At 44.6% G+C, this 18,959-nt stretch overlaps 1 protein-coding gene across 1 annotated transcript in view; it reads left to right on the forward strand.

Annotated features, from left to right (window-relative positions):
• The window catches only part of LOC308167762 (thrombospondin-2-like), a gene marked incomplete at both ends in the record, with an annotated part of 21,089 nt that extends 4,502 nt beyond the window's left edge, over positions 1-16,587 (forward strand). Inside the window, 22 exons of the mRNA XM_080542242.1 lie at positions 181-357; positions 474-647; positions 967-1,094; positions 1,327-1,461; positions 1,698-1,916; positions 2,084-2,191; positions 2,470-2,629; positions 3,693-3,811; positions 4,117-4,351; positions 4,656-4,883; positions 5,006-5,136; positions 7,932-8,072; positions 8,511-8,608; positions 8,708-8,847; positions 11,313-11,440; positions 12,752-12,847; positions 12,988-13,098; positions 13,431-13,554; positions 13,721-14,408; positions 14,851-14,906; positions 15,366-15,983; positions 16,529-16,587. Of these exons, the coding sequence (XP_080398368.1) occupies positions 181-357; positions 474-647; positions 967-1,094; positions 1,327-1,461; positions 1,698-1,916; positions 2,084-2,191; positions 2,470-2,629; positions 3,693-3,811; positions 4,117-4,351; positions 4,656-4,883; positions 5,006-5,136; positions 7,932-8,072; positions 8,511-8,608; positions 8,708-8,847; positions 11,313-11,440; positions 12,752-12,847; positions 12,988-13,098; positions 13,431-13,554; positions 13,721-14,408; positions 14,851-14,906; positions 15,366-15,983; positions 16,529-16,587 (4,073 nt within the window). The remainder of the gene's footprint in view (positions 1-180; positions 358-473; positions 648-966; positions 1,095-1,326; positions 1,462-1,697; positions 1,917-2,083; positions 2,192-2,469; positions 2,630-3,692; positions 3,812-4,116; positions 4,352-4,655; positions 4,884-5,005; positions 5,137-7,931; positions 8,073-8,510; positions 8,609-8,707; positions 8,848-11,312; positions 11,441-12,751; positions 12,848-12,987; positions 13,099-13,430; positions 13,555-13,720; positions 14,409-14,850; positions 14,907-15,365; positions 15,984-16,528) is intronic.
• Positions 16,588-18,959: the final 2,372 nt, after the last annotated feature.

The following is an 18,959-nucleotide window of genomic DNA, read 5'->3' on the forward strand; positions in this document are numbered from 1 at the left end:
GGAATGAGGAACGGTATCCATTCCATGCATGTCAACCTCCCCTGATGCATACAAATGTGACTGTGTATCGATCTATTCTGTGTCAGTGTGTGTGTGGAGACTGGGGTTGGGACCTACATGCTCTGTGTGTGTATGTATGCATGTGTTTCTAATATGTACATGTGTAATGTACATGTGCAGCGCGTGTGGACGGGGGCTGGGGCCTGTGGTCTCCGTGGTCTGCGTGTTCCTTGACTTGTGGAGGGGGTCTCAACATGCGGGTGCGGCTCTGCAATAACCCCTCCCCACAGCGTGGGGGCAGCTCCTGCCCAGGCGAAGACAAGGAGACACAGCCCTGCAATGACACACCCTGCCCAAGTAAGTACAGTCAGACTGACACACACACACACACCTTAACACACACAATATGCTGTGCTATTGTTTTTTTTATCAGACTTTTTTGGTAATGAGTGTGTGTACGTGTGTGTCTGCAGTTAACGGGGGCTGGCAGCCCTGGTCTCCGTGGTTACCGTGCTCGGCGACATGCGGGGGAGGCCTAACGAGTCGTCAACGGGAGTGTTCTAACCCCGCCCCTCAGCACGGGGGCCGGAGGTGCATGGGGGACGTTACGGACTACGAGGCCTGCAACAGAGAGGCCTGTCCTATAGGTGACCTTTAACCTCTGATTCCTCAACCCTAACACCTACACATCACCTCTAACCTCTGCCCTGACCCTCCTTGTGTGTGTGTGCGTATGTGTGTGTGTGCGTGTCCATGTGTGTGTGTCTATGTGTGTGCGTGTCCATGTGTGTGTGTGTCTATGTGTGTGGGTGTATGTGTGTGTGCGTGTGCGTGTGCGTGTGTGTGTGCGTCTGTGTGTGTGTGCGTGTGTGCGTGTGTGTGTGTGCGTGTGTGTGTGTGTGTGTGTGCGTGTGTGTGTGCGTGCGTGTGTGTGTGCGTGTGTGTGTGCGTGTGCGTGTGTTCCAGACAGCTGTCTCTCCGGCCCGTGCTTCCCCGGGGTGGCGTGCAGATCGCACAGCGACGGCTCGTGGGCCTGCGGGTCCTGTCCGGTGGGTTACCATGGAAACGGCTCTGTTTGTGAAGACGAGAATGAGGTGAGCTGTCGACGGCACGGACACTCACACACACACACATACACAGGCACGCACACACACACACACACACACACACACACACACACGCAGTGACCACAATGGATCGCAGAAGCCTGTCAAACTGTCACACTGAACACACGCCCCCCCCCCTCCCCCCCTCCCTCTCTCTCTCTCTCTCTCTCTCTCTCTCTCTCTCTCTCTCTCTCTCTCTCTCTGTTTGTCCTGGCTGCAGTGTGATGTAGATGGAGTGTGTGTGTCGGAGTGTGTGAACACGGAGCCAGGTTTCCACTGTCAGCCCTGCGCTCCACGCTACCGCGGCTCCCAGCCCTACGGTCTCGGCCTACAGACCGCCAAGAACATAAAGCAGGTCTGTGTGTGTGTGTGTGTGTGTGTGTGTGAGTGACTTCTACAGTGACTTCATACCGCAGGCTGGGATTGGAAAAGTTCGGTTTTGACGTATATGTGTGTGTGTGTGTGTGTGTGTGTGTGTGTGTGTGTGTGTGTGTGTGTGTGTGTGCGTGAGTGACTTCTACAGTGACTTCATACCGCAGGCTGGGATTGGAAAAGTTCTGTTTTGACGTATATGTGTATGTGTGTGTATAGGTGTGTGAGCCTCATAACCCGTGCAAGGACGGCACACACCACTGCCACAAGGACGCGGTGTGTGTGTACCTGGGGCTGTCGTCGGAGCCCATGTACCTGTGTGTGTGTGAGGTGGGCTTCGCGGGCGACGGCCTGCTGTGTGGGGAGGACTCAGACCTGGACGGCTGGCCCAACCACAGCCTGGTCTGCCACCGCAACGCCACCTACCACTGTCAGCAGGTAACACACACACACACACACACACACATAACAGAATGAAGACAAGCACACACACACACACACACACACACACACACACACACTCCTAACAGACACGGACACACACGCATGCACACACACACACTCACACACACACACAGGTGGGTAACTAGGCTGTGTGTCTGTAGGATAACTGCCCCAAGCTGCCCAACTCTGGTCAGGAAGATCGGGACAGGGACGGCCGGGGAGACGCCTGTGATACTGACGACGACAACGATGACATCATAGATGAGAGGGTGTGTATGTGTGTGAGCAAGTGTGAGTGTGTATGTGTGATAACGTGTGCGTGTGTCTGTGTGTGTTCTTGTTTTAATTATACTGTGTATCTGCGTGTGTGCGTGTGTGTGTGTGTGTGTGTGTGTGTGCGCACATGTGTGTGTGTGTGTGTGTGCGCACATGTGTGTGTGTGTGTGTGTGTCTGTGTGGATGTGTGTGTGTTCTTGTCTTCATTCTGTTATGTGTGTGTGTGTGTGTGTGTGTGTGTGTGTGTGTGTGTGTGTGTTTATCCCCCCAGGACAACTGTCCGTTGGTGTATAACCCTCATCAGTACGACTCAGACGTAGACGGGGTGGGCGACCGCTGTGACAACTGTCCCTACGAGCAGAACCCCCTGCAGACAGACACGGACGATAACGGGGAGGGGGACGCCTGCAGCATCGACATGGATGGAGACGGTAGCTAACAGCTAACCAGGGCTATCCTTAACAGCTAACCAGGGATAGCCTCCACTTCAAGGGATAGTGTAGTATATTTTACTTAAGCACACACACATGGATTGTATGTATATTATGAAGAAATGCCTCATGACTAGGCCCTGGTTTTTATGACTCTTTGTTCTGTGACAAAAATGGATGACCTGAATTGACTGTACCTTAAGATGGCTTCTGACCTGAGTACTGACCCCTTTTTCACACCTTGATCATCTCTAAGTAATGTGATAGGCCTGTATAGATACCTTGTATTTGCATATGACTGTTTACAAATAGGGGGCCACCTCGGAAAATCGCTCTCTCTCTAACCTCATCCTGATGATCAAGACCTACATCTACCAGCCTCTGATATCTGTATACTTTTGTACTTTAAATAAATAGTCTTAAACTCAGAATTGTTCTTTGATTCATAACCAGCAAGAGAAATCTACAACAATAGTTCACCACAGACATTTTGGGCATGACATTTAAAACATGCTCCTTTATGTCCAGAGCTTTCAGTGTGGCAGCTCCCACCCTCTGGAACTCTCTCCCCACAGCGATCCGCAACGCCCCCCCTACCCTGGACACTTTCAAATCAGCCCTCAAAACCCACCTGTTCTCCAAGGCCTGTGGCCCCTAGTCTAGTTTTGTTTCTCTTGTTGTCTTTGTTTCTTTGCTTTGTTTTTCTGTCTGACTGTCTGTCTGTGAATTCTGTTAAGCGTCCTTGGGTTTGAGAAAGGCGCTATATAGATCTAAGCTATTATTATTATGTACCAGACTTCTATTGGGTTTTGGTGTTACAAAAGAAAAAGAAAAAAGCTAATCGTTAGCATTGAGTGGCCGTGTCCAGACGAACAGAACCAAAGTGTGGATTGAAGTCTGTCCTTGTCCATAGACTCATTTCGGGATATGGAATGAACGATGCGATTTTGGAATTTACCTGAACTATCCCTTTCACCCATAGATATTATATTACAGTACCATCACTTATTTCCACTAACCCTAACCGTTGTGTGTGTGTGTGTGTGTGTGTGTGTGTCTCCAGAGATGTTAAATGGGCGTGATAACTGTCCTCTGGTGTACAACACGGACCAGATGGACACAGACCGTGATGGAGTGGGAGACCAGTGTGACAACTGTCCCTTCCTCCACAACCCTGAACAGGTAGACAACTGGTGAACTGACTTTACTGAAATAGGGATAAGGTTCACCTCACAGCTCACTCTCATGTGTGTGTGTGTGTGTACTGTATGTGTATGTGTGTGTATGTGTGTGTACTGTATGTGTGTATGTGTGTGTGTGTGTGTGTGTGTGTACTGTATGTGTGTGTGCGTGTGTGTGTGTGTGTGTACTGTATGTGTGTGTGTGTGTGTGTACTGTATGTGTGTGTGTGTGTGTGTGTGTGTGTGTGTACTGTATGTGTGTGTATGTGTGTTTGTGTGTGTGTGTGTGTGTGTGTGTGTGCGTAGGCGGATTCAGACAGTGACCTGGTAGGGGACTGGTGTGATGATAACATGGACATAGATGAGGACGGCCATCAGAACACTCTGGACAACTGTCCTTACATCGCCAACGCCAACCAGGCCGACCACGACAAGGATGGGTTGGGTGACGCCTGTGACCATGACGACGACAACGACGGTATCCCTGACGACCGTGACAACTGCAGACTCGTACCCAACAGGGACCAGGTGGACTCGAATGGTCAGTACACATTCTGCCTCTCGTCTACTGTGTTTGTGTCTGTCTGTCTATCAATGTATCTCCCTGTCTGTCTTTATCATTCACTCCCTCCCTCTCACCTCCTCTCTCTCCATCCCTTTCTCTCATCCCTCTCACCATCTCTCTCCATCTCTCCATCCCTCTATCTCTCCCTCCCTCTCTTTCTTATTCTTTGTCTTTCTCTCATCCCTCTCCTTCCCTCTCACCATCTCTCCATCTCACTCCATCCCTCTCTCTCTCTCTCTCTCTCTCTCTCTCTCTCTCTTTCTCTCCATCCCTCTGTCAGGTGATGGTCGTGGTGATGCCTGTCAAGATGACTTTGATAATGACAGTATTCCAGATGCGTTGGACCCGTGTCCAGAGAACGGTGACATCGGAGCTACAGACTTCAGGAAGTTCCAGACTGTTGTGTTGGACCCCCGGGGCACGGCTCAATCCGACCCGTTCTGGGTGGTCCGTAGCGAGGGCACAGAGCTCCTGCAGACCGCCAACTCTGACCCGGGCATCGCCATCGGTGAGACCCCTAACCCCCCCCCTCCCTGACCCTTAACCCCGACTGACCTAACCCTGACCCGAATAAGTGTGTGTGTGTGTGTGTGTGTGTGTGTGTGTGTGTGTTGGTCTCCGTACTGGTAGGCTTTGATGGGTTCAATGCGGTGGACTTCAGCGGGACGTTCTACGTGAACACAGACAGAGATGATGACTACGCAGGGTTCGTGTTCTCCTACCAGTCCAGCCGGCGCTTCTACGTGGTCATGTGGAAGCAGGTGAGGAGACGGATATGGCCCCAAAAATAGGGTTATACTCCTTTGTATCACCCTAATATTCCCGTAAACCCCTCTATACCACTACCATTCATACCCACACCACCCATAACCCAATGTATCGTCTTTATTGTTTTCTATATACCCCCTTACCCCACTATACCGTATAATGTACCTCCTACTACCTACCGTGTCCTCCACAATATACCCCAAAACCCCTTTATATCACCCCTATACCCCCATACGGTTATTTTTAAATAATAATAATATTTTTATTTTCAGTTTTCATTATTGTAAGTGATTCTTACATTCTCCAATTGTAAAAATTTGTAGTCTACTGTATATACCGTACTGATTATTATTATTTTTTTAATTATATTTCGGCAACTAAAATATGCATCATAGCCTACACCTTTTTGAAGTTGCACTAAATGAGTTTTGAAGTCACCTAAATGACGAGTCACCTAAATGACGAGTCACCTCAACACGCTGAACAAAAGTCTCGAGGGAAAGGGAAGCACGGCCCTGCAGATGCTGGAGATGTTTTACCGCTTGAGCGCTTTGAAGTTTACAGTGTTTAAGTTTACAGTGTTCGCCAGAGATGTACAGAGAGGTATGCTGTCTCACCTCCCTGAGAGAGTTTAAGGAACGACACAATCACACAAATTGAGATTATTTACATAATTACATCACGCATCGGAATGCAAACTGCATTTGTGGAAAGATTCAGAAGTGAGTTCAGAAAGGAACAAACTACACCCTGCTTCCCTGTCACACCACTGGACACTGACCCCTCCCTGTTGATCATGTCCGCCCTCACAGCAGTAAGTCATCCCCGCTTTGAAATTGAACTGGGCGACAGTTCGCTTAGCTGACAAAGACTCATGGGTGTCCAAGTTCAAAAGCCTGACATCTGAGCTCCAAGATGTCGCCCGTCAGAAAGCCACAGATGGAGAGATATTAAAAACCTCCCAAAACCCGACAAACTTGTGTTTGAAACGACAACTATATGAACACGAAGAAGTATGCAGTGGGAGTCCTGTCCATCTTTGGATCAACTTGTACAAGCAGGTTTTCTCAAGCATGAACGACACAAAATGTGAATATCGCCCCCCCGCCTCACAGATGAGAACCTGCAGTATTGTGTGAGATCAAAGTTACATCTTACAGCCCTGATATCAACAAGATCTGCAGTGACGTTCAGAAACATAAATCACATTAAACGGGTGAGAACGCCATGCTTTAATAGGCTATTATTTTTGCAACAATGTGTCTGTTTTATCAGTTGTCAATAGCTGATATGGTTGTGTCTTCTGCTCAGGCCTGAGGGTTGGTTGTGTCTTCTGCTCAGGCCTGAGGGTTGGTTGTGTCTTCTGCTCAGGCCTGAGGGGTGGTTGTGTCTTCTGCTCAGGCCTGAGGGTTGGTTGTGTCTTCTGCTCAGGCCTGAGGGTTGGTTGTGGTACGTGGCTGAGGAAAACAGAAGAGGATTACCTCTCTGAACTGGATTTTAGTCTAAATTTAATTGAAACTTGGCCTATTTCTTTACTTTTGCTATTTTAAAGCTGTTAGGCTTTGTGTTTTATTTATTATCAAAGTAGGCTACTTTTCATTTTATTCATTTGCACAAACATGGGGAGGACTCAAAGTAGGCCTGCATAGCTCTTTATATCTACTCCATTTCAAGGCCTGGCCTACACATGGCAGTTTTCTCCACTTCTAGTACAGGCATTTTGTGATAAAAGGGGGGGGAACCTCAGACAAATTGCAACAGAACATCTTTCAACTGTTTATTGCTCATAAATGTCTCCTATATGACATATAAAAAGTCTTAAGAAATCCAAGTGGTGGAAAGTATTATTTTATTTTTTACCATAACCTGGTAACACGTTTTTGCTTCCAAAAATTACATTATAAAGCTTTAAAATGTTGAAACTTTAATCGAATCACTAAATTAATATACTTTTATACAAGGCAACATAAATTGGCAGTAATCAACATTAATATAGGCATTGATTAACAACAATTGAAAACAATATTATTAAAATATCACTTTTATGTTACTTATATTTGTGATTTGCACTAATCAACATGTTGGCACTATTGAACAAAAACTACATGCAACAGAGCACTCAATGCCATGCTTCTTGCATGTGCACCTCAGGATGCTGCAGTCTGTCTTGCAGATGCATCGGACTTTTATTCTGAAATTAACATTTTCTGACTTTTATTCTGAAATATAGTTTTTCTGACTTTTATTCTGAAATGTAATTTTTCGGACTTTTATTTTGAAATTTTATTTTTCGGACTTTTATTCAGAAAAAAAAAGAAAATCTGACTTTTATTCTGAAATATTATTTTCTGACTTTTATTCTGAAATATTTTTTTCTGACTTTTATTCTGAAATTTTTGTTTTCAGACTTTTATTCTGAAATATTTTTATTTATTGTAGTTCTATAATTTCACGAATGCAACAAAACCTGGTATTATTGTAATGGAAATCCAAAGTTAAAGTACCAAATAATAATAAATAACCATAATCATAAATAGCCCACTGCAGGTGACTGCAGTGACATGTGGTAAAACATTTAAATGAATGCTCATTGACACCTATTAGTAATGGTGGCTAATTAGTAATAGACTAATTTAGACTTGATAGGCTGTGTTACCTTCATCAAGGCTCAAATATGTTTTGCGGCTCAATTTTCTTGCCAAAATGACTCTTTTGATAGTCAAAGTTGCCCACCCCTGCTCTAGCATGTGGCCTTACCACCATGTTGTCTGCCACCGTGTGGGAGCAGGTGTCCCAGGCCTACTGGGAGAAGAAGCCCTCCCGGGCCTTCGGCACCGCCGGCGTGTCGCTCAAGGTGGTCAACTCCACCTCCGGCCCCGGGGTGACCCTCCGCAACGCCCTGTGGCACACAGGGAACACCAGACAACAGGTATGTACCTCTGCTTACACTGTACCACACACAACCCATATACACCTTATATACTGTATATACCCTACACCTGGGGAGGCTGGTGGAGGCAGAAATCGGAGGACGGGCTCATTGTGATGCATGGAATGGACTAATAATGGAATATTTACAGTAGTAGTGAAACTCTGTATGGAAGATAGCATAGAAGATAGCATCCACGTGTTCAATACCCTTCCTCCATTCATTACTGAGCCCGTCCTCCGATTTCTACCTCCACCAGCTTCACACCATCCCCGTAATGGCACATGGGACACCCCAGACAGCAAGAATGTATACTGTACCTCCCTATACCAACCCCTCTATGTCTGGGTGACCCAGGCCTCTAAACCATCTACGTCTGGGTAACCCAGGCCTGTAAACCCTAACTCCTAACCAATGACCCCTGTGTCTGGTCCTCAGGTCCGTACGCTGTGGCACGACCCCCAGAACATCGGGTGGAAAGACTACACAGCCTACCGCTGGCATCTCATCCACAGGCCCAAAACTGGCTTCATCAGGTACCTAATCAGAACCTTCATAGTTGTGCCTGGGTTGGGTCTACTGGGTTGTGGTTGTGTTGTGGTTGTGTTGTGGTTGAGTTGTGGTCTTGGTCGCAGGGTCGTAGTGTATGAGGGCAGGCGCATCTTGGCGGACTCAGGGCCCGTGTACGACCGCACGCTGGCGGGAGGAAGACTGGGAATGTTTGTCTTCTCTCAGGAACACGTCCTCTTCTCAGACCTCAGATATGCCTGTCGTGGTGAGGCCTCAACCGCACACACACACGCGCACACACACGCACACGCACACAAACACGCATACAAACGCATACGCACACACACAAACACGCACACGCATACGCACACAGACACGCATGCGCATACGCACGCACACTCACAAACACGCACACTCACTCACACATATACACACGCACTCACACACACACATGCACTCACACTCACACATATACACACGCACTCATGCACTCACACACTCACACTCACACACACACACACACACACACACACACACACTCACACACACACGCACACACACGCAGGAACACACACGCCTTTTCCTCCAATGAGGGTTTGGCTCATAATCTATTTTTCCCTTTTCCAGACAACTAATTTTGGTTTGCTGTGAGACACTCCGTGGTATTTTCTCCTGCTGAAGCCAATCTCAAGTTTTCACACCAACCAAGAGGCCAGAAGAGGTACCAGAGAGAGAAAGGAAACACACAATCTTTCCTCCTGTTCTCATGGTCTACATAATAGACCGTTTTATTCGACATTTCTTAGAAGCTCACAACTGTTAGTCGTTACAGTACAGGTTGTCAGTTGTTACACTTTATTACAGTATAAAAAAGTATGTAATGCAGTCTCTCATAATGATTTTATAATGCTTTTTCATGTGGCTTTTGTAAAGATTTGTATAATGTTGTTTCAAATTACAGCTGCATTTGCATTTGGATTGTAAATACTTTTTATTTATTTGCTAAATCACACAAGGAAGAATGAGGTGGAGGAGGAGGAAGGACGGAAACATAGAGGGAGGACGTAGAATACTGTACCTGTCCGGTTGTGAGAGTTCACATATCAGAAATAAGTTCACACATCACCAATAAAAAAACTCTGAGAGAAGCATGCGTCCAAATAGTCAAATGGAGTGAGTGAGTGAGTGTGTGTTGAGTTGCATCTTTGTCTTCTGTATTATTGAATGGGAAACAGTCTAAGAAACAGTCTTCAGGGCAGGGGTACACCAGCGATGTGTAGATTAATCACCAAGTTCATATATAGAGTCCTTACTAAGTCCTTAGTGTTAGTTTGTTAGGGGCTATTTCAGCCATTGATGATTTGCAGGGCGGTGTCCACTCACAGCTTCCCAATAATTTACATGCAGCTTGCCTTACTTTTTAGTTTGTAAAAAATGCACAGTAGAACAATCTAGCTTCAGTAGGCCTAGACAGTAAAATAATACACTCACAGAACACTTGATTAGGAACACATGTACACCTTCTCATTCATGGAGGTGATGTAATGGTGTGGGGAATGTTTTCTTGGCACACGTTGGGCTCGTTAATACCAATCAACCATCGCTTGAGTGCCACAGCCTATTTGAGTATCGTTGCTGACCATGTGCATCCCTTCATGTCCACAATGTAGGCTAGCCATCTTCTAATGGCCACAGTACTTCCAGCATGATAAATTAATGCACCATGTCACAAAGCAAAAGTAATCTCAAACTGGTTTCATGAACATGACAATGAGTTCAGTGTTCTTCAGTGGCCTTCCCAGTCACTGGATCTGAATCCAATAGAACACCTTTGGGATGTGGTAGAACGGGAGATTCACAGCTTGAAAGTGCACCTGAAAAATAACCTGCAGGAATTGCGTGATGCAATCATGACATCATGGACCAGAATCTCAAAGGAATCTTTCTAGCATCTTGTGGAATCAATAGGCTATTTTGAGAGCAAAGGACGTATGTGTATCATGTTTCAACCCCAAATTGTAATCTGCTCAATTTGTGAATATGTGTTGTACTGTGCTCTTTATTGTTATTAAAGAACAAAAAAATCGATTTCGGCGGTGAACTCCTCCCCCGCTTACTTCTACTTCTTCTTTCTTCCCTATCACACAAACCCGCTAATTCTTCGATAATTATAATGTTAATAATAACAATAATAATTATTATTATTTTATTAATATTAGATTATAATGATAATTATATTGTGTCAACGTTTAATGTGGTGTATATCGCCACCGTGTGTTACAAACGGGAACTTAACGTTCCATGTGCATGCATTTACTCCTACGTTACGTCATACTCGAGCGCCGGAAGTTTAACAACAATATCCCGTAGTTCAGAGAAGGGTCCAGCTGCGGACATCACGCCAATGCAGCTGGATATACTTGGAAGTTCAAGATGCATGCAACAATGTCGGAAGCAAGAGGTAAGAAAGAAACACGTGTTTTGTATCGTTACAGGCTGGCTTAGCTCCACCAATCAATCGAGCTTCTTTTATTCATGTTAAACTCCAATAAATTGTATTTATTAATCAGCGAGCTTCAATTAATCGAGCTTTTATTCATGTTAAAGTCCAATAAATTGTATTTATTAAATCAGCGAGTTTCCATTCTCTAGGCCCCCCTCCTCTTCCTCTGTCGTCTCTGCGTCTGTGTGTTTCTCCATTGCGGCTGGTGTCTGCGACTCTGTGGCGAGTTGTCCAGAGAGGAGACATCATGGACTACCGCTTACTGGAGGACTTTGTCACCACAGTGTTTGAGATCATTCCTGATCTGATGAGCTACACAGACAGGGTACAGCTCATCATGGGGCTGAGAGCACGGGTGAGAGTCGTCCACAATGAATATCCATAAATTAGGGATAACAACATAACAATTCATGTTCACATGTAGTATGTTCAGTGTTTGTGTGTGTGTGTGTGTGTGTGTGTGTGTGTGTGTGTGTGTGTGTGTGTGTGTCATTGTTGACAGCTGGTTCTGGAGTTGTGTCGCTTGGATCATCTCGCTGACCCCGAGACCATTGAGTCACACCTGAACAGGATGAGGAGCTGTGTTGCCCCTCAAAAAGAAAATGAGGTGAATGTTACCCTGTGTATGGATTCAAATTAGGGCTGGGCAAACGATCAAAATTTCTTTTTCGATAATCGCAAGAATTAACGATCAATTATCGATTAATCGATAAGCTTTTTTTTCATAAAAAAAAAACACAAAAAAAAATACGGCAGAAATAACAAGCATGTTTTCCTTGGGGAAAAAACTTTATTTGTGTTGCTATTGCACACATTCATTCATTCACATTCAAACTAGACACTACAGTCAGATAACAATCCTCTTAAACAAGGCAGTGAGTAGCCTAAATTGTTTAACTTAAAAACACATTTTACATTATAAATAAAAATATAGAAAATAAGTAACTCACCATAGGAGCAGTAAAAAATAAGTTACTCACAAATAGGAGGATGACTGAAAACGTTAGTGTCCTTAAGAGCGTCCAGCTTAACTTAAATGTAAACTCCAGCGAGAGACTGTAGGCGGCAGGCCTACTGGTTCTTGTTCAGAAAGATGATCATGTTAACATGTTCAGGGGTGAGAGACGAACGCAACCTGATGACAGTTAGGCCAGCCGCAGAAAACACTCGCTCTGAGGGCACCGAGGTTGCGGGGATGCAGAGGTAGGTCCGCGCTAATTTGGCCAACCGAGGAAACCTTCTTTCGTTTAATTTCCACCAGTCAGTTGGGTCGCAGTTCAGGCCCGCAGAAGGCTCCCTCAGAAAAGTGCAAACTTCGGTTTCGATGGGGATGTCAGCAGCAGCGCCTGCTGCGTATTGCTCCCCGAGGAGCTGTGCCATGGCGCTGACCGGAGCAGGTGCTCCTGCTGGGGCTCCTTCGTCCTTTCGCGTTGCGAAATTCAATGCGAAGGCAAATGCAAAGTTCATTTCTCACACATAACGTGGACAAACTAATTTCCATTATTATTATTATTAAAAAATATATATTTTGTGATCGACCAAGATCCTTATCGATCAATTATCGATCGTCGATCATTGATGCCCACCCCTAATTCAAACTTGTGACCGCTGATGATGATTCATCTGATTAGTTCCATTTATTGACAATACTATGCATGTGTTATAGGTGTTTAATGCAGAGGTGGAAACATCAGAAAACAACTTCCAGAAGCTGATTCAGACTCTGCTAGAAGACCCAGTTGAGAGGGAACATTTCTTCCAGGTAACAATCATCTTGCTAAGCACATGTTGAACCTTTCTGAGTTACCCATGTAATAGTCCTACTGAAATAAGAAATGTTTGTTATCCATATTGCCTGTAGTGAGAAGCACTTAGACTGTATCCTTGTGGCCTGTATTTTAGAAAGTTTTTCCAAAGGAATTTGGCGCCAAGTATGACTCAGCTCTGCAGACGTTGGTCTGGGAGTTCGTCACCAGGTTGGAGAAGCTGCTTCCAACACCAACACTTGAACAGGTACCATGCCGCCATCTTTGTACAGCGTATGTATGAAAACACATGATGATGAAATGACTCTCTTTACTATGTGGGGTAGATAACGAAAACGTTCAGCAAGGAAGTTAACTCAAAAGAAAGAGATTGGTTTTGGCGTCATGAAACTAGTTTTTATATACAGTAACTCTTTAGTGCTGCATTGTTTAAATGACCCATGTGGTCTGAACATTGCTATAATAGATAATATAATAGACAAGAATCTACGGCATACTCCCTGCTGTCGGTGTTCAAATGCTTCTGTTGACTTTGAAGGTATTTGCTTCTTCATATTAAATGAGTTCCACTCCTTTTAGACCGCATTCTGGCTCAGTCCTGCCCCCTCTGTCCTGGAGGAGTGCATCCAGTCTGTATCTCACCCTCAGCCTTTGAAGATCCTCCTACAGCACCTCTCTATATATGGACATTTGCAAACCAATGGTAGGACATGTAGACTCTGAACTATTATATAATTTTATCTGGATTATATGGTGAGCATGCAAACTTACGTTATCAAATACTTTTATGATGTGTGGAATTTCTAATGGCCAAGCGTGCTGCTCTCTAGTATGTTTCCTAACGGCTAGGTCTGTCTCCCTATCCTCAGCTCCTTCTTCTGTGGACAACTATATCCTCAGCTCCCTGGCTCTCTCTCCCTTAGAAACAGTTGAACACTCCGCTGAACAAGCTGACTCTCAGATCAAAACAGAACCCATGCAGGGATTTATGCACATTCAAAGGTGTGGCTCACCGGATGAGGTTGATGATGGGGAAGAGGATGACAATCTGTTTGAGTCCAATGACATGGAGAACAAATTGTGGACCGATTCAGACAGAACTGTTGGTGTTGAGAAGGTGCCACTCAGTCAGGTGTCGGAGCCCTCCTCTGTAGAGGCACCATGTGTAGATAAGGGAACTACTGAGAGACATATTATAAACACGACACAAGAGTCTACAAAAGAGGACAAATTCCGTGAACCTTTTAACAGCGCTCAAACTGACAGTGGGCTGGAAATAGGAAGACAACCCCACAAGAGCCAACAGAAGGTGCATGACATTTCTACTATGTCTACTTCCTGTCTGCTTCATCAACCAATAGTTCTGCTGCACAGACTTGTCAACATCACTGGTATGCAATGGTCTGTGCCAGAGGCCTGTCCAATGTTTCATAAAAGGAAAGAAACACTACGGGCTAAAGGAGCGGGATTCCAAGGACAGAGAGGAGGACGTGTCGCATCAAAACAGAGAGTGAGGAATGTCACTGGGGAACCTGGACCAGGGTCACCAGAAACACAGTAAGGATCAATGAATCGATTGTCCAAGTGGACTCCTGTGAATAGATGGAAATTGATGAAGTCCCTTATTGATTTCCAGTCTCAATTGAATCAATAACATTCTTTTTAATTGCTTCAGTTAACTCCATGGTATTTAGTGCAGCATGCTGTCATGACAAGATATATTTATCCTTAATTGACTTTTTACTACCCACTGGCACAGAGTAGAAGAAGCCGCATCTACAGGCTTTTGTATCTCTGACATTTGAAGAGTCAAAGCGTGCCACTCACCCTTACTAAAACCATGCTTTTTTCTTGCAAACTGTTTGACGTAATCATTCTCTTCAATGCCCTCTGCAATGTGTAATCTTGATGTTGCACCATATGTGTTTTATGAATGTATGATTGCCTCGGTATGACCCTGACAGTATTATAATCATGACTCTTCTCCTGTCTTTTTCAGGCAGAATTTCATCTCTAGAGATGATGCATGGATTTCTTGCAAGAAAAGAAAAGCTGGTAAAAAATTAATTAATAATTGAATTGATTTGACTTGACTTAATAATCCCCGAAGGGAAATTGTCACCAGGCTTAAATTACAGGTACAACATCGCAGCTATAACATACTGATTTGTACAGCATACATAAACACACGTTTTATTAAGTCAGGAGAGTCCAGATTTCTGCTGTTTTGTGCCATTTTCTTTTCCTGGTGTGGCTGGGTAGCAAGAAAACTGCTACTTGGCAATATTGTTGCTCTGAGCAAAGTTTCAGGGTCTCCTTTGCTTATTGAGTTTTAGTGTAATACAGCAATGTTGCACTGTGACAGTTTCCAGCATCAAATATGTTTTGTTGTGCTGGGTTTTAGATTAAAAACAAATACATTTGCTCTTTCTTTTTTTTGCCAGTCAGTGTATCCACGCATTTCTACCCATTGTTTCGATCTGTCCCTTACGTCTTTTTCTCTTTAATCACCAGGCGGAGCCCCTTGTGCAGTCGATGCTGACTCGTCCCATGCCATGCAACAGTCACCTCAAAGAAGCAAGCGTGGCAAAATATGCTCATTATGTGGGAAGACTTTCATTGACGCAATGGATTTCACAAGACATGTAAGATCTCACAATGATCAGAGCCTAAGATCTCACACTGATCAGAGCCCTTATCAGTGCACCCTGTGTGGACAAGACTTTGACTATACTGAGGACTTGGAGAAACACCAAAAGGATGAGTGTGAGGAGGGAGGACACTCCTCCCAGAGTTCAATGAGTCCCCAACCAGAGGAGGACCATATGTCTACAACATCTACGGAGGATGAGACAGAGACCACCCGACCCCCAAACACTTCACTCAAGAACCTGACAAATTCTGATGGTCTAGAATCTTCCGAAGCGGAAACACTGTCCAGAACAAACTGCCCTGTTTGTCACCTGACCTACTGCACCCATGCGTCCATGAAGAACCACCTTAGATACAAACACGGTCAGCGCCTCTGTCTTGTATGTGGGAAGCCCTACGAGATCTCTGAGCCAAACAACAGTGACAAGGAGAAACACCACCATGAGCTTTCAAGAAAGGCTCACCCAGAGACCACCCGAGGTTTAGATGTTCTCCCCGTTCAGCGACGATGCTCATCGATGGATGATACAACCTGCCTTTTGTGCAATGTAACATTTGGTGACAGAGAGAGCATGAGAACACATCAGAAATTTGAACATAATGTTTTTTTCTACGCGTGCTTTGCCTGTGGGGAGAGTTTTGAAAGCATGCACGAACAGCGGACACACTCAACGCTGTGTCTGAGTAAAATTCCAGACCACAGAAGATGTTGGGAGTGCAAGAAAAAACCTTCTCAGTCTACACAGAAGGTTGTGTGTACGGCTGTGAATCTTGAAAGACAACCGCAAGACTTGTCATTGGCCGCTGGAGGAAATGAGAGGGAGATCCCCCAATCCGGCAGCACTGGCACTGAGCTTTCAGAAAGTTCGCAGCAACGGCAGTCGAACCAATTTGAAGATTCCATACATGATCAACAAACGAATGATGGAGTCACTCCAAGTGAACACTCAGGAGAGGTGGATCTTCTAGATGACGGCAGCAAGACTAGGGCAGAAATTCCGCAGCCCCAGAGTACCTCACTCCAGAACCCAGCGACCTCCGACGCTCCCCCAACCCCACCCCCCGGTGTGGTGATGAATTCTAGAACATGTCCTTTGTGCTTTAAAAAGTTCTTTAACAAATCAACCATGAGTCAGCATCTAAGGCGTCACACACAGGGACAGGGAGATTTCAACTGCACCAAGTGTTCACACAACTTCGGCTGCGTCAAGGATTTGAAGAGACATCAGCGTAGAAGATATGACTGTGGGCCGGTAGCTGCCACGAGTCTCACCCCTGTCTTCTCGTGCTGCCATTGTCAAAATCAATTCCAGTCTGAACGTGGGCTTAAAGCACACATGTTAATTCACACAGGGGATGGGTTCTCCTGTAAGTATTGTGGTAAAGCGTTTGTTGACCAAAAAAAGTTATACTATCATATTCGTAATGCACATACTACTAGACCACATCTGTGTGAGATATGTGGTAAGGACTTTCCATCCAAATCCATTTTGAGCGTACACATGCGAACACACACAGGCGAGCGGCCATATCCTTGCACATTTTGTGACAAACGCTTTGCCGTGCGTAATACTCTGAACGACCATATAAAGCGGCACACAGGAGTGCGCACATTTGTGTGCACTGTTTGTTCAAGGAGCTTCCTCGCACACAGCGCTCACAGAACACATATGTTAATTCACACAGGAGAGAGGCCTGTCAAGTGCAAGATTTGTGGGAAATCTTACAGAGGCAAATACACACATAAATGCTTATCTAATGCGGGGTACACACATAAGGATTTTTTGGCCGGTTTTGGCCCGATTTTCGGATGTCTGAAAACAACAGAAAACGCCCGGTTATCAGATGGATCTTAACATTTTCCAATAACAGAATCCTGTGGTGTGAGGTGTGTTAAGAGTCACTTCTCTTCAATTGTGCAATCAACTCTCCCGGCAACCTGCTCGGAAAATGGGCGTGGCCGGCAATCGTAAATGTGAAATGCGTTCAATACTTCCGACCAGAAACCATAGGGTTGCCAGATTGTTTGGTGAAATTAGCGGTTTTAGACTGTGGTTAGGGTGGAAAATGTCATTCCCATCTGGCAACCCTGCTCGCCAATCAAGGAGCGTGGGGAACGAGACTAGAGAGTTTGGAGTCTGTCGTAACGAACATCTTTATGTCTGTGGGGTGCTGAAATGGGGAAATTGGCGCACACCACACACAACACGATCAAGGCTGTTCAAATCCAAGATTTTGTTTCTTCATGTGTGGGGTCTGTCTCAGATAAGATTTCTGTTAAGATTTTGAAATTCCTTGTGTGTACCCCGCTTTAAGCATCTTAACATCTTTTTTGTCTGAGTGCTAGATTTTTATTATCTAGTTTCTGAGATGCATCCATGAATATTTATTATGTTTGTTCTATATAGAGTAAAAGAAAATGTATTTTTGTAACACACAAGCGGCAAGTGTCCTTATTTCCCATTAATTCTCTAATTAAAATAATATTTCACATCCTTGCAAAGAATGTTGTTTGTGGAGTATGGTTATGGTTCAATGACCAGATTAAAGAAACAAAACATTGACAAATAAATAAATGTGTACAATAAAACGGGTGTGCTTTACATTTGTAATTTCTTTCCATTATGTCTGTCAATCTCTGCAACTACAGTGTTGTTAACATGCTATGCTATGTAGTGACTGGAACAGCACTCGTTTCAGGCCTTCCTTCACTTTGATTGACATTCTTTGGGATGGGGGGGATTAATGACCTAAAGTGATATAACAATATCCTGATTATGAGAGCAAAATGTTTCTTTAAAATAGGAGTGGGCTATAAATCAGTCATTTTTAGTTTTGTTTAGGTCTTAGTTTATTTGTATTCTATTTGCCCTATCTCAACATGAAATGACAAAATGTTCGGCTTAAGGTCCAAGAAAAAAGTGTGCAGGGCACAAATCCAATATGACCACCGTTTTCCCTGATAGGGGCACGGAAAACGGAGATGTCGAGGAACATGCAGGTCTTTCTGAGAAGAAACCACAAAAGTGCACAATTCTGGATGCATCTTTTCAAAACCCTTCAAGAACCCCCCCTCCACACACACACAGCTTATCAAGATGTTTATAGGCGCCTTTCAGAGCATAATTTAAAAACAAACAACAGATTCAAACAGGTTCAAACAGTGATTCAGACAAACAAAAACAAGACAAATCAAAAGACTTTAAAAAAAACATCAATTAAAAATACTCAGGTTTCAGGCAGGATTTGAAGTTGGAAACGTACTATGACTATTTTTCTATATAATCTCAATTCAGTTCATGAATTAGTGTGTTGCCGATTTGTCTTCCCAGCCTCATAGTCATAGAGTAGAGCGTAAGGACAATAGAATGGGTTTAATAACGGTTTTAATGCATTTGAGATAGGTAGAAAATATGTTTAGACACAGACCGCATTTATCTGGGTTAAAGGACAGCG

Source organism: Nansenia antarctica (assembly GCF_963989245.1).
Source record: "Nansenia antarctica genome assembly, chromosome: 11".
In the NCBI taxonomy this organism is placed as follows: domain Eukaryota; kingdom Metazoa; phylum Chordata; class Actinopteri; order Argentiniformes; family Microstomatidae; genus Nansenia; species Nansenia antarctica.